The 15,388-nt window shown below is 38.0% G+C and overlaps 3 protein-coding genes across 5 annotated transcripts in view; 1 reads left to right on the top strand and 2 right to left on the bottom strand.

Moving 5' to 3' along the window:
* LOC106083095 (DNA polymerase theta) overlaps positions 1-6,823 on the top strand; it is a 35,802-nt gene extending 28,979 nt beyond the window's left edge. The window contains exon 15 of the mRNA XM_059363035.1: positions 6,292-6,823. Within this exon, the coding sequence (XP_059219018.1) occupies positions 6,292-6,602 (311 nt within the window). The 3' untranslated portion in view covers positions 6,603-6,823. The remainder of the gene's footprint in view (positions 1-6,291) is intronic.
* Positions 6,598-7,406, bottom strand: LOC106083149 (rhodanese domain-containing protein CG4456). Its single transcript, XM_013246006.2, has 4 exons — positions 7,311-7,406; positions 7,060-7,221; positions 6,825-6,984; positions 6,598-6,751 (listed from the first exon to the last, which is right to left on the bottom strand). The coding sequence occupies exons 1-4, from the start codon at positions 7,399-7,401 to the stop codon at positions 6,697-6,699; spliced, it is 468 nt and encodes a 155-aa protein (XP_013101460.2). The 5' UTR covers positions 7,402-7,406; the 3' UTR covers positions 6,598-6,696.
* A 3,413-nt stretch (positions 7,407-10,819) lies between these two features.
* Positions 10,820-15,388, bottom strand: part of LOC106083133 (NADP-dependent malic enzyme) — a 54,113-nt gene continuing 49,544 nt past the window's right edge. For 2 of the 3 annotated variants that reach the window (XM_013245987.2, XM_013245988.2), the window contains exons 8-10: positions 13,518-13,812; positions 13,281-13,445; positions 10,820-11,370 (exon numbers count right to left, since the gene is read on the bottom strand). In XM_013245987.2, the coding sequence (XP_013101441.1) occupies positions 11,345-11,370; positions 13,281-13,445; positions 13,518-13,812 (486 nt within the window). In that variant the 3' untranslated portion in view covers positions 10,820-11,344. Of the gene's footprint in view, positions 11,371-13,172; positions 13,227-13,280; positions 13,446-13,517; positions 13,813-15,388 lie in introns of those variants that run through there. The other variant, XM_059362809.1, reaches the window with a different exon arrangement.

Raw genomic sequence — 15,388 nt, forward strand, 5'->3', positions numbered from 1 at the left:
AAGAATAGGAAAGAATCTCTCCGAACCATTTAATACCAAACGAGGTTTCAGACAAGGAGACAGCCTATCGTGTAATCTCTTTCATATCCTGCTGGAGGAAATTATACGAGATGCAGATGTGAATAGATATGGCACACATATCTATTCACATCTGCCTATGCCGACGACATCGTAGGTCGGTCACCGGAAGTAGTAACTGCTGTTTTTGAAAGAATCGAAAGAGAGTGAAAATGTGTCTAGCAGTAAATGATGATAAGACAAAATGGATGGTTTCAACTCCCAAAACGCCTTGTACAACTGAGGAAATAAAGAAAATGGAGAAAGTTGGGAACCACAACTTTGAGATAGTCAGTAACTTTATCTACCTCGACACCGCCGTAACCGAAACGAATGACACCAGTTTTGAGATAAAGCGAAGAATAATACTGGCAAACAGATGCTACTTTGGATTAAGTAAGCAGTTTAGAAACAGGGCCACCTCTCGACAGATGAAGATTACATTATACAAGACACTGATACTACCCGTGCTGTTATATGGCTCTGAGGCATGAGTACTTGTGAAAGCAGATGAGGCAGTGCTTGGAGTATTTGAGAGAAAGATTCTTCGTAAAATTTATGGACCAGTTTGCGTTAATGGAGAATATAGGCGACGTATGAACTACGAGCCGTATGAGCTGTATGACGACGATAGCATATTGGGTTGCCCAAAAAGTAATTGCGGATTTTTTAAAAGAAATTAAATGCATTTTTAATAAAACTTAGAATGAACTTTAATCAAATATACTTTTTTTACACTTTTTTTCTAAAGCAAGCTAAAAGTAACAGCTGATAACTGACAGAAGAAAGAATGCAATTACAGAGTCACAAGCTGTGAAAAAATTTGTCAACGCCGACTATATGAAAAATCCGCAATTACTTTTTGGGCAACCCAATAGAATAGCGTTCCAAGCGCCTCGATCTTCTGCGCTCATTCTAAAATCTCTAACACCAATTTTTGAGGTGTCTCCCACCACTTGATCTTTCCATCGGGCTTGTGGTCTTCCCGGTTTGCGTGTACCACCATGTTTGCCTTCAGAAGACTTCTATGCTGGAGCTTCTTCATCCATACTGACAACATGACCTAGCCAACGCAGCCGTTGTATATTGATGCGTGTAACTATTGGGTTGCCCAAAAAGTAATTGCGGATTTTTCATATAGTCGGCGTTGACAAATTTTTTCACAGCTTGTGACTCTGTAATTGCATTCTTTCTTCTGTCAGTTATCAGCTGTTACTTTTAGCTTGCTTTAGAAAAAAAGTGTAAAAAAAGTATATTTGATTAAAGTTCATTCTAAGTTTTATTAAAAATGCATTTACTTTCTTTTAAAAAATCCGCAATTACTTTTTGGGCAACCCAATACGTTCGGCTAGTGGAACAAATGTTCTGTCATAGCGAATTAAAATAAAAAGTAAGTCACTATGGTGTAATAATGAACAAAAATTGTACAAGTAAATCTGTTAAAAGAAGACTGCCACTCAAAACCTAACCTGCAGAATAGTCAAATCTTTCTCCCCGCTGTTCCCTTATGGAATATTTGTAGGTAAATTTGTATGATTAGCATATTTTTAAATAAAGCCTCACTAAGCAAACACTCAAATACTCCACTATTTGGAGGAGAAAACTGAATACAATTTTAATTTAAACTTAATGCTAATTTTACTGACAAAGCCAAGACTATTTAATACAGAGCAAACAAAAATACATAAAAAGAAATCCAAATAAGCAATTAGCAGTATATGTTGATGACATATAATGACATTTTTTTTTTAAAGTGACTACTTAATAAAAACCTGTTGTCGTTGTTACTAACCGTTGTACAAATCTATGCCCTACCACCTTAACTTAGCATCCAAATTTTCTACCTAAGTATACACAATTCAAGGAAAGCAAACTAAAAATACTTTTTGTTTATCCCTTTTTGGAAGGGGAACGGAAATAATTGGGGATAATGAACATTACTTTTATCGATTATTGATAACCTTGGTAACAAGTCAATCTACTCGCCCAAACCCTTATTCAAGCCGAATACATACACATAAAAAGTTGTATACCACTTGAGCTGTTTATTTATATGCCAAATACAACACCTTCCTCCCTTCCAAAGTTTTGAGTAAATATTCGGTGTATGATTCTTTTTAATCCATGCGATTTAGGTATACATTTTTTCGACAAAATGACCAATAAAATGGTAATTTTGGAGCACCACATGGTGCTCATCGCTGTGCATGTTTGTGAAACATTTTAAAAGTTTAGCGACTTATTCGCATCATTGAGAAAGATAGCCGCAGACTTAATGAGAGAACACGTCGTAAGAGCGCAATTTTATTGGGATTTGTATGACACACGATTCAAGGTATAGGAAACAAGTAAAAGTGTGCTAAGTTCGGCCGGGCCGAATCTTGGGAACCCACCACCATGGATTCTGCTAAAATATGGGAATTGGGCCGTACTTGCCATAGTTGTAGAGAGTTATAACAGAACACTATGCAAAATTTCAGCCAAATCGGATAAAAATTGTGGCTTCCATGGGCTCAAGAAATCAAATCGGGAGATTGGTTTATATGGGAGCTATATCTAGTCATAGACTGAATTGGACCGAACTTGGCGCAGTTGTTGGAAGTCATAACAGAACACTTTGTGCAAAATTTCAGCCAAAGCGAATGAAAATTGTGGCTTCAATGGGTTCAAGAAATCAAATCGGGCGATCGGTTTATATGGGAGCTATATCAGGTTCTTGACCGATTTGGACCGTACTTGGTACAGTTGTTGAAAGTCATAACAGCACACTCTGTGTAAAATTGTAACCAAAGCGAATGAAAATTGTGGCTTCCATGGGCTCAAGAAATCAAATCGGGAGATCGGTTCATATGGGAGCAAATCGGTCAGGTTCTTAACCGATTTGGACCGTACTTCGCACAGTTGTTAAAAGTCATAACAGAACACTTTGTGCAAAATTTCAGCCAAAGCGAATGAAAATTGTGGCTTCAATGGGTTCAAGAAATCAAATCGAGAGATTGGTTTATATGGGAGCTATATCTAGTCATAGACCAAATTGGACCGTACTTGGCGCAGTTGTTGAGAGTCATAACAGAGCACTATATGCAAAATTTCAGCCAAATCGGACAAAAATTGTGGCTTCCATGGGCTCAAGAAATCAAATCGAGAGATTGGTTTATAATAAGTCATAGACCGAATTGGACCGTACTTGGCGCAGTTGTTGAGAGTCATAACAGATCACTGTATGCAAAATTTCAGCCAAAGCAGATGAAAATTGTGGCTTCCCTGGGTTCAAAAAATCAAATCAGGAAATCGGTTCATATGGGAGCTATATCAGGTTCTTGTGCCGATTTAGACCGTACTTGGCACAGTTGTTGGAAGCCATAACAGAACACTTTGTCCAAAATATCAGCCAAATCGGATAAAAATTGTGGCTTCCATGGGCTCAAGAAATCAAATCGGGAGATCGGTTTATATGGGAGCTATAACAGGTTCTTAAACGATTAGGACTGTACTTAGCATTTGGTACTTGATTGGAAGTCACAACAGAACACTATGTGCAAAATTTCAGCCAAATTGGGCTCAAGAAGTCAAATCGGGAGATCGGTTTACATGGGAGCTATATCTAAATCTGATCCATTTGCAATCCCCAACGACCTACATCAACATAAAGTATTTGTGCAAAATTTCAAGCGGTTAGTTCTACGCGTTCGGCCGCTATCGTGATTTCGACAGACGGACGGACGGACATGGCTAGTTCGAATCAAAATTTCTAGACGATCAGGAATATATATACCTTATGGGGTCCTAGATCAATTTTTCGACGTGTTACAAACGGAATGACCACCCATCCTATGGTGGTGGATATAAAAAAGCTCCAAAACGCGCCCCCTCAAAGCTTTTCTGCGAACAGGTCGATAGCGTTAATAACGCCGCCAAGAAGAAAAAGTTTCTCTCAAAAACCCAGGACCAAACAAAAACTTTAGCAGACAATATGAAAGTAAGTGCAGGGACAACGGAGGAACTGTTGGGTCTTTCGATGAAAACGGATACGTTACTGCAGATAAAAGCAGATTACCTGGCGCCCCATCTGGCCTCCAGGGTGCCTGGGACTTGCGTATACTCCGAGGGCCTGTCAGGAGACAAGGATGGTGGTGTTTATACCCAAGCCTGACAAGGAAAATTATGCGGCACCAAAAGCCTATAGACCTATAAGCTGTCCTTTCTACTCAAAATCATTGAGCGTATAGTGGACACCATGATGAAGAGTAGGACATCCAGCGAATCGCTCAGAGAATTTTTGATGTCAATGTATACTACGTTGACATCGAAGGGCTTTTAACAATTTGAGGACAGAGACATATCCAATCCTTAGATCCGTACCAGGTGGATCGGGTTGTTAGAGACTGAATAAACCATATGCTAGGGAAATAAATAAATCCTATGGATGACTACCATAAATTACCTATTACGGATCCTGACTTATGAGGGATTTGAACCCGCCTGCTTCGTTGCTACGATGATGTTATAATACTTCTAAAGGGAAATAAATAAAGATAAGGTAGAAAGTGGCACAGCCACCCCACCGGCAGGCATTTCATCGCCATTCCTATGGATGACCACCATAAATTACCTATTACAGATCCTGACTGATGAGGGATTTGAACCCGTCTGCTACGCTGCTACGATGATGTTATAATACTTCTAAAGGGTAGGAAGGCGATGGTGAGCCTATTTGACCCGCCACGTTTTCTAACTGCACGATTTCGATATCCGACAAGTCAAATACTTGGGACAGAAAATTGAACTGGAAGTGTCACATTCAGGCACCATGTAGATGGGCCGTAGACCCATAATGGGGTGGACGAGGAGAGATAGGCCCTACAGAAGCTTGATTAGACCAATTCTAATTTACACTCCAGTAATTTGGTTGACTGCGATTGAGAAAAAGTGCAAATACAATACAATAGGTTAAGAGAATATGTTGTCCTGCCAAGGGCGAGGCGATTAGAACCACGCCTATTGGGGCACTGGAGACTATTCTAGATGTCCGACCCATAGACCTACAGATTAAGTAGGAGAAAGCCACTGCAGCTTTGTGACTTAAGGCTATCGGAGAGTTGATAGAAGATTGAAGCAGGCCATGCGAGACACTGTTGCCATCAGCACGGTCTTGGATTGACGGAACTCTGGTGTTGACATCTGTTAGTTCATCCTACATGGATGGATCAAGGGTCAAGGACAGAGTGGGTCTGGGAGTCTACATTGAGGACTTAGGAACTGATATCTGTATCTGACTTCCTGACCATAACACGGACGTGCTGGCGGAAATCTCTGCGATCCAAAATCCGTGTGGTGATTTGGCAGTGAAGAGAGGAAGTCGAGTGTGTGAATTGAAAATTACCCAAAATCTGAAGAACATATATATAGGAACTATATCTATTTCTTAACCGATTTCGAACAAACTTCTCAGATAACGTGGCAGGTGAAGAGGAAAGAGTTGTACAAAGTTTTGGCAATATTAGTCAATAAATGCGCTTGCATTGATCCTAGAAGTGAAAATTGGTTAACAAATGAGAGCAAAATGTGTGCTCTGTTAAGAAAATTCATCGCGCGAATTTCATTCTTGGGTCAATGGGTACGTAAATAAGCAGAATCGGCAATTTTGGAGTGAATATCAGCCAGAAGCATTGTAAGAGCTACCAATTCATCCAGAAAAAGTCACAGTTTGTTGCGGTTGGTTTATTGGCTGGTGGCATCATTGGACCGTACTTCTTCAAAGATGATGCGAATCGTAACTTAACTGTAAATGATGAACGCTATCATAAGATGATATCAAACATAGGCGAATAGTGTCGAACACTTTTCTATTTATACTTCTAGTACAAAATTTTCCATAAACATTCCATTAAGGAACCGGGGGTACTTCTCTCATATCAATGAATGCAGTTCGATTAAAGTTTAAGCTCACTGTTAAGGGGCCTTCTTTTTTACGCTGAGTCCGGATGTCTTGCCACATAGCGATACCACTTGGTGAGAAGTTTTAACATGGCAGGATACCACACAAATATAGCCAACATTAGAAAGGGGATAACCACAGCTAAAAATTTGTTTGATGTTTACGTCGGGGTTTGAACCCAGGCATTCGGCGTCATAGGCAGACATGCCAACCTATGCGCCACGGTGGCCTCCCATTTTATACTTACACATTTATACTGCTATTCCCCCATAATTTTGTTATTTTTGCTATTGCAGGTCAAGCGGAAAGGCAAGCAGTCAACTCCACTATACAAGGATCGGCAGCAGATATAGCCAAGAGTGCCATCTTACGCATGGAGAAAAATATTACCAAATATCGTACCAAATTGGGTATAGAACCCGAGGCGGTACGTTTAGTTTTACATTTACACGATGAACTGATATTCGAAGTACCCGAAGATAAGGCAAAAAAGATAGCCAAAGTACTCAGCATAACTATGGAGAATTGTGTTAAACTCAATGTGCCACTGAAAGTCAAATTAAAAATCGGCAAAAGTTGGGGTGATTTAAAAGAAGTAAGGCTATAAACAACTCCAAAGGTCATTTATTATAAAATTGTTTTCTCATACAAAGGGAATGGTTAGTTATACATTTAAAAAAACTAATGTGAACAACAACTGTTTACAAGCCTTCCTTTTGGGCCCATTCGGTCCAAGAGCCTGGATATGGTTTAGCACTGAAATTGTAAAATATTTATGTTTTAACAATTTGTTGTTAAATAAATGATTGCTTTGTCCCTCTACACTTACTTTTTGAAGCCTTTTTCCACAGCCATATCGGCTGCTTTCTGAGCTCTTCCTCCTTTTAGGCAGCTAAAAATGAGTACAGTTTCCTCGGTGGGTTTCGGACGATTGAAGTTAGTCTTAAAATCATTGTCGGGCATTTTAAAGGCAGCCTCCAGTTCAGGTACTGGTGAGAGGAAAATAGAAAATACAAGTTATAAGCATGCACCTATTTTTGGCAATGAGTCATTCGATTACACACAAGGTATATTAATGCTGGCTGGTATAGCGCCCGTTGAGGCTAGCTCATCTTTATTTCTAACATCAATCAAATAGACCTCAGGATGATTGGGAACGTCCTTGATTTCTTCGTAGGTGGCCATCTTTGCTAACGAACGTAATGCGTAAGAAATGCTTTTTGTAACTGCAAATATGGAAGGGTCCAGAAATTGTATTTTAACTATAGTCTGGTGCTTTTTTTATTATCAATTATTTATTTGAGAAATTAATTACCTCTGTTATGCGGTGCCTGTTGTTGTTGCGCTCGCAGAAGACGGCGGCCAACGATAGATAATAATGTTGAAGTGTGATAAACTCGTTTCATGTTTGTATGAAAGGGAAAAACACCGGCCATTGATGGCATTTCAGAAGTAGTTTTGTACGAAAGAGCGATAGGGTGCCATATTAGGTACAGATGACCATCGTATAATGCTTAGAGTAGGACTCTGAAAATGAAACATTTAGGTTAGTAGGGTTAAAGCCAAAATGGATATTTCTTATGTCATTGCATTGATTATTACTTTTTACGATGCACTACCACTACCATGTTGTTTACATTCTGCACTACCATGTTGTTTATATTCTTAATCGTCTTGATCTAGCCATGTCCATCTACACCATAGATTTCACACAATAACACCAGTATTCACAAAATTGAATGCAGCTTCAAAGTATGTTTATTTGAGTTTTATAAAGGAAATTTGTCAAATAAACCTACTTGAGAATATGGGTATAGATTTCACACAATAACACCTGTATTCACAAAACTGAATACAGCTTTGAAGTATTTTTATTTTACAGTTCTATAAAGGAAATTTGTCAAATAAACCTACTTGAGAATATGGGTATAAATGTTTACTACTCCTACCTTTTGAGCTCAATACTCTGCTAAAACTGTAACTTAAGAAACATATTCAGCAGTACTTGAAACTATTTCGCGTTATAAAAGGGTTGCCAGTACTTGATTAAAATGATGGCAAGAATTAGTTGATCGTACATAAAACTGTTACTGCACAATTAACTTTGTTCCACGACTACTTTTTCATTACCGACTACTTTCACATCTCAATATCATTTGTTTACTTCTGGCATATTGTCAAGTACGTAAATAAAACCGGCTTTATAACGGAAATTGGTTTTTTTAAATGTCCCTATTGTATTAAAAAACTTTTTTTTAATTAAAACGAGTGTTTGGTCTTAAGTGATTCAAATAAAAGCAATGTTGGTGTTGTATTAAAATCTCTTACTCAAAATTGCGGTGCCCCTTCTTCAACAAACTCCACGAAATGTATTTTAAGGGTTGGTATTCTATTCTGCTTTTAGATAGCCGCTAAAATTTGTTATTGTTTCGCGAGCAAAATTTAGCAACTTTGCACAAATTTTTACTGGAAGTTGTTTGCGTACTTTATTTGCCATCAGAAGACAGCGCGAGAGAGCAAATTTTGACAGTTAGAAAATAGAGAACCTGCAAATTTCTACTGGGACTTTTTTGCCAGCAGAAATTTGCAACCTTGAACAGATATTTTGTAAAGATCAGCTGTTTTATGAAAAGCAGCCGTTACATGAAAATACAAAAGCTAACAGCATAATGAAAAAAAAAAGGAGAGGTAAATAAAAATTATAAATATTGTTTACTGGTAATGATTAAATTTGTTTAATTTTTATTTACTTTTACAGTACAAAAAACTCGACAAATAAAGGGAAGATGCTGCCATGGGATTGAGTGGATCTAGCTGGGAAGTTCATCAAATGACGCACAGTGGGATTAAAAAAAAATAGTGCAAATTAGTCTGCCAATTGTGAACGGATACAGATATCTTCAATGATAACAAAGTGTTCGTAGCCGCCACACGAGCAAATAGAAAGCTCCCTTAGCCTCACATCAGTGGTCGTGGCAATTTATCTAGCCACAATATCCAAAAGCATTAGATGGTTAGTCCAAGGTATCTTTGTTAGCGCAAGTGTACTTTTGTATACCGTGATGGCATGTAAAGCAGTTGTAGTCCTATGCAGCCTTCGAAATGCATGCTGATGCTCGGCGAATGGAAATTGTCCAACGAGAGGAGCGGGTGAAGTAGTCCCCCATGCGTCTTGGCTTCTGATGAGAGAAGGGAAATCGGTCTGTAGGACTCCCCCTTGCTTGTGTCCCTTTTAGGTTTCAGTAGTGGGATCAGACTGCCCATCTTCCAAATATCGGGTAATATAATAGTGTTCAGATAGGATGAGGACAGTTGTAAGGTAATCGACTCCAGGCAGATCCAGATTCTTCAGCATCAGTGTTGAGATTCTGTCTGGAACCAGCGCTTAGAGCGACTTGGCGCCACGGATGACATTCGTAGATTCGTGCATGGTTGTTGTTGTTTATGTAGCAGTGTGTTGTGCACTGAAAGACTCCATCGGGATGGGATGCCATGGGATTGCACGGTAATTTGTGATGGCTGTCCAGCGACACGGAAATCACGGATATACAAATGGCCCCCTTCTAGCCTTTTCATTGACGTTTATCTAAAGAAAATATCTCACAAATATCGCCAGCATTTTTTATAAAAAAATAAAGCAAATTAAAAATCAGCTGTTTTACTGCAAATTTTCACTGGAAGTCGTTTGCGAACTTTTGCTTGCAAATTTTTTAAAGAGATTAAAATGGCTCTTGCTCTCCTGCAAGTTTTTACTGGAAAAGTACGCGAACAGACCTAATTAAAGGTGGTCTCAATCGTGACATAAGTACCAGGTACTGTACCCTCAACAGCTGAGTAAAATTTTTCCACGCGAAGTGCAATATCTGTCAACGAGTTTTGGTTGTGTGTGTGTATTATAGTTAAGAACCATTACGCACACAAACAACGAAAAATGGCGCAAACTAGTAACATACACAAAATCACAGTTGGACTAATCACAGATTTTGACAGATAGTGCACTCAATGTGTTGGTGTTGTGTAACTGCCACTACCTGTAAATGAATATGTATTGGTCTCAGTTGTACAACAACCACAAATCATATGGAGCAATCCGCCATCTGATAAAGCTGATCGACGTTTTGCCAACACACACAAAGAAATTTGTGTGCGTGTGTGTACATGAGCAGAGAATGAATATGCGAGAAAGAAGATAAAAACAAAGAGAATGAAAACAAAAAGCTGACATCTTACTGCCGTCAAACCTGGCCGGCTGTTAACAGCTGTTCGCGTGAGACCACCTTTTTAAATCCGCCTTGTCACTTACCGTGATACAAAAGAAAATCGAATTTCGAACTCAAAAATTATTACAGTAATTAACACCTTGTTTGAAAAAAATTTTTTGTACTTCAATACCAAATTCAATAGGTTTAATTTCAGGTCTGTATTTTTTCTCTGGGATAAGGGCCTCCTTTTTTAAGCCGAGTTCGAACGGCGTGCCGTATAGCGACACCACTTGGTAAAGAAGTTTTAACATGGCAGGGTATTTCACAAATATACCCAGCATTAGTAAGGGGATAACCGTTGATAATTTTTCTGATGCTCCCGCTGGAATTTGAACCCACGCGTTTGGCGTCATAGGGGGACATGCAAGGAAGGAGTTAATATGGTCGGCGGCCACCGTAGCGCAGAGGTTAGCATAAACGCCTGTGTTCGAATCCTGGCGAGACCATCAGAAACTGTTTTCAGCGGTGGTTTTCCCCTCATGATGCCGGCAACATTTATCACACCGTTTTGACTTGTATATTGTAATAAAACACAAAGTATTTTTATTTGATTTTTTTCTCATTTATTTGTTATTAGTTTCAACGACGTCAATCAACTATGTCCGGCATACATATGCGTTTTAAAGATAACTTATAATATTAATTGTATGTTTTTTTTTTTTTTTTGTGAGGTTGCTTTCTCTCTTTTTTTACTTTATGTTGACCATTTCGAGAATTGAACTAATAATTTGTTGTTTTTAAAAATAAATATACAAATAAATTAATTGGTTGTTTATATAGTATATGTATATAAATACATACATACAATATATAAATAAAAATTTATAATAAGGCTAACTAAAATGAAAATCAAAAAAAAAAATACATAACTCTATAATGGTTTCGTACTTTTAAGTGGATGGGTGTTTAAGGTTGAGGTTCAGGTGGTGGTGGTAGTGGGTATTAGCAAAAAGGATAAAACCATTAAGCGGCAGATTCTCACAATTGTTTAAGAGTAGCATTTTGTAAACGATGCTGGTACACTCTTTTTGCTTCGTTTCGTGTTCTTGGGTCTTTTTTTCTTGTACAATTCAAATATACCTAGGATTTATTCCTCATCTTTCTTTTGTCCTTCTATAAAAAGAAATTTTCAAATGTATAAAATTTGACAAAGAAGAAAAGAAAATAAGAAGAAAAGAAAAAAACCAAAATCAGTATTCAATTTGGAAGGAAAAAACACGAAACCAAATTATAAATCGTCTATAATTTTGACTACAGCATTATGTTTGACCAGGAGATAGAGGATAGATAGAGTTACCAAAAGCCATGCAACGGATACAAGCAAAGAGAAACTTTGGAAAATCTAGAGATACGGAAAAGGAAGAGAGGGGGTTAAGAAAAATATATTCATGCATTTGAAAATATAATCACTTTGAGGTTTTGTTAAAACAATGACTTTATGGATAATAAGGGAAAATTCTGAAATCCACAAAGACAATTTTTTTTAACACTGAGACTGAACTTTCAATTCTGAATTTATTTTTCTAACGCTATGCTATTGTGTAGATGGTGGAAGGGAATATGTTTTAAAGCAAAGAAGGGAAATTATAATCTATACAGGATTCCTCTAGAAATGGTAAAAGTAAGGTTTTTAATCGATTAACGAAAATAGACGTTTTTGGGAAGGATTCTCGATAAAGGGCCTTAATGAATAGCCTTTCGGAATAGCCACTGAAATTTGTAATTGTTTCGCGAGCGAAATTTGACAGCAATCAAACGTTTTTGTTTCCTTACCAAAACACGTTTCTTTATCTGCACTTATTGTTTTCTTTATTTTATATATTTTTTCTCAAATATATAAAGAAATACGAACTATTGAAACAAAATAAAATGATGCCGGCAATGGCTTCAAGTGTTGCCACTGTATTAGTTTTTTGCTATTTTCCTCACCATTAACAGAGTAATACTTTTCTGCCGATTTTCAGCCAACGTTTTGCCGAATTTTTTTATATGGAGTTTGACAGCATTTCGCTCGAAATCTGAACAGAATACCCAGCTTTACTTTCAAAGAACTTTAAATCAAAGAAAAGTGAAACTTTCAATCGGAAATATGCGATTATGAGCCGCAACTCATCAATTGTTAATCGTTAGAGCGTTAATCGATTTAAAACCTATGTCACCATTCACTAGTCTACAAAACAAAACAAATACTTAAATGGCAGATCTTGACTAGATTGCATCGCTTTCAATCATAAGCAGATCTATGATAACAATAAACATTTTAAAATTCTACAAATCTAAAATTAAAAATATAATAATAACATAACAAGCATGCCACTCAAGAATTTGACATGTAAATACTTTACAAAAAATTCCATCTGAATTAAGCAAATAGAACAAAATAATACATTGTTTTGTTAAACTAATAAATTACAATAAATTCTGTAAATAGGTGGCATTCATTTTTTTTAGTTATTGCTGCATTACAATTTGCTTGCTTTTTTTTTGTTTTGCTTTTCTCTTTGGTACAAATTTTTAAATTGTTGGATTGTGTTAATTTGGTTTTGTTGTTGGTGTTAAATAACTAAAACTACGAGAGAAACATTAAAAAAAGTTCGTCTCAGTAGGGTTAATATGTTGAACAAAGAAGAGGAGAGTGTAATGCAGAGCAGTTTGCTGTTGTTGTTTTCTTGTGTTGCTTGTGAATAGAGTAGGGGTGGTGGTAGTGTTGGCAAGTATTATAGTAGTAGTAGTTGTTGTGTTGTTGTTGGTTTAGTGTATAACATAATCTCTGCTGAAGTAACGGTAATACACAATAACATAACTAGACTAGAAGCTCAACACAAAATCAACGCGTGAAGTATGATGGCAAACTAAATTTGAATTTCGAATTTCGAGATTTGTGGAGGTTATTAGTTTCAACAAATATGCAGTGGTGTTGTGTTAGCCAAACATTTATTTAATGGCTGCTAAGAGAGGACTTTCAGAGCCTGGAATGTACATAGAGAAAGAGAGAAAAAAGAAAGTAAAGAAAAGTTAATCACTTGAATCTCCAAACAATTTAGATGGGTTTAAGTCACGGGTCTTAATGTAGGGCATCCTGGGCCAAACCCAAGTCACTGGCAATGAGCTCTCATAGTTAAAGTTGTACAATTGTTCCTCCAACCATTTGCGTTTATCCTGAGGTTCTGGGTAAGTTGAGGCAAGACCTTTTACAAAAACCAAAAAACAAACAGTGTTGAATTATCCCTCTCATTCATTGGCGCAGCTTAATCACTTACCTTTGTCATAAGCACACTTGGTTACACCGATAGCAATACGCATAGAGATTTCTCTAATCGACGATAGTGGTGGATATAGGGAACCACGTTCCAAATCGGAATCTTCCACATAATTGGCAAGTTCTTGGGAGGCAATGAGGAACATATCATCGGGTATGTGATGTGTACCGGTGGCAATCACACCCAATGCTACACCAGGGAAGATGTAGGCATTGTTACCTTGACCAGGATAGAAAGTTTTGCCGTTAATTGTTACAGGTGGGAATGGTGAACCTGATGAGAAGATGACGCGACCCTGCACAAAGAAAATAAATGGTTAGGTTCCGTAGGAAAAAGCATCGTTTGTGCTCAAATAGAAAGAACGCCACTTTCTAACGAATCGATGTAGAAATCGATCTTCCGATTTGACTTCTTAAGCCACCTGGGGGACAAAATTCTTATATTAAATTTCTCACTAAAAATTTGGAAGCTTGGAGATTTCAAGGGACCTGTCTTGGAAGAAGTAGAGTAACTTCTCTCTCGAAATAAATGTAATTCTTGACTAGAGGTCGATCTGCACTGCACACATTATCAAAGTTCTTCCTCTGCGAGTTCTTTGGAATGATAGACGTTTTTAATACAACGACTAGGATGGATGAATAGGGATTGGATTGATGTTATTACTTGCATTGTGGAGGAGGAAGGAGAAAAACACAATCACCTTCAGAGTGAGGAAGTAAGAACTCACAATACTAATGTAAGGTCATTGACGTCGCGCTAGACGAATAGAATTTAGAGACGGAATGGCATATATTGCGTCACTTTCCGAGGAGGAGGCATAGGTTACGGATGAATAATGTTGTTGTTGTTGTTGTAGCAGTGTGTTATACACTAAACCGGCAGTCCTTGCCGATGAAGAACTCCATCGGGTCAATCCGGTATGTACAACCGGCTGCCATGGGATTGGTATGAATAATAGATGTGCACGTGCGTGGATTTTCACGTACGCTCACGAGACAAATATTATATTCCAGCACAACCCACCAGAAAAATTGCGGCGTACGAGAAAATCATGACTCAAGGTGGAAAAACATGTTTTGTGAGTGGTAAGTTTCTCGTATCGTATTATCACAAAGATTTTTTATTCAATCACCGGCACGCACGCTTACATTATGGTTGTTGTTGTAGCAGTTTGTTGAACACTGAGGAGGCAGCCCTTGCCGATGAAGGACTGGTCAACCCGGTAAGTACAACCGGCTACCAGGGGCTTGCTCATGTTATGGTGTTTGTATCACGTGACTCAGGCGTGACACGACGACTCACATTGGGAAAAACATCTTTTTTCTGTTTTGGGTTATTTTCAGGCACACATTCACAGTAAGGACATATAGTGGTTGAATGAAGGCAACTATCCAAATTGGTCCATGTTTTGATATAGCTGCCATATAAACCGATCTTGGGTCTTGATTTCTTGGGCCTCTAGAGGGCGCAGTTTTCGTCCGATTTGACTGAAATCGGACGAATTGCACGTGGTGGTTTGGTATCACTTCCAACAACTGCGGTAAGTATGTTTCAAATCGGTGCATGTTTTGATATAGCTGCCATATAAACCGATCTTGGGTCTTGATATAATAACATGCCCTATAAACCGATCTGGTATCTTGACTTCTTGAGCCTCTGCAGGGCGCAATTCTCATCCGATCGATCTCGATTTGTACAATGGCTTCTCTCTTGACCTTCAACATACGTGTCTAATATGGTCTGAATCGATCAATAGCTTGATACAGGTCCCATACAAACTGATCTCCAGATTTTGCTTCTTGAGCTCCTACAAGGCGCAATTCTTATCCGAATGAACAGAAATATTACACTTCTACATGACTACAACGTTC

The sequence above is a fragment of the Stomoxys calcitrans genome, chromosome 2 (assembly GCF_963082655.1).
Source record: "Stomoxys calcitrans chromosome 2, idStoCalc2.1, whole genome shotgun sequence".
NCBI classification, from domain to species: domain Eukaryota; kingdom Metazoa; phylum Arthropoda; class Insecta; order Diptera; family Muscidae; genus Stomoxys; species Stomoxys calcitrans.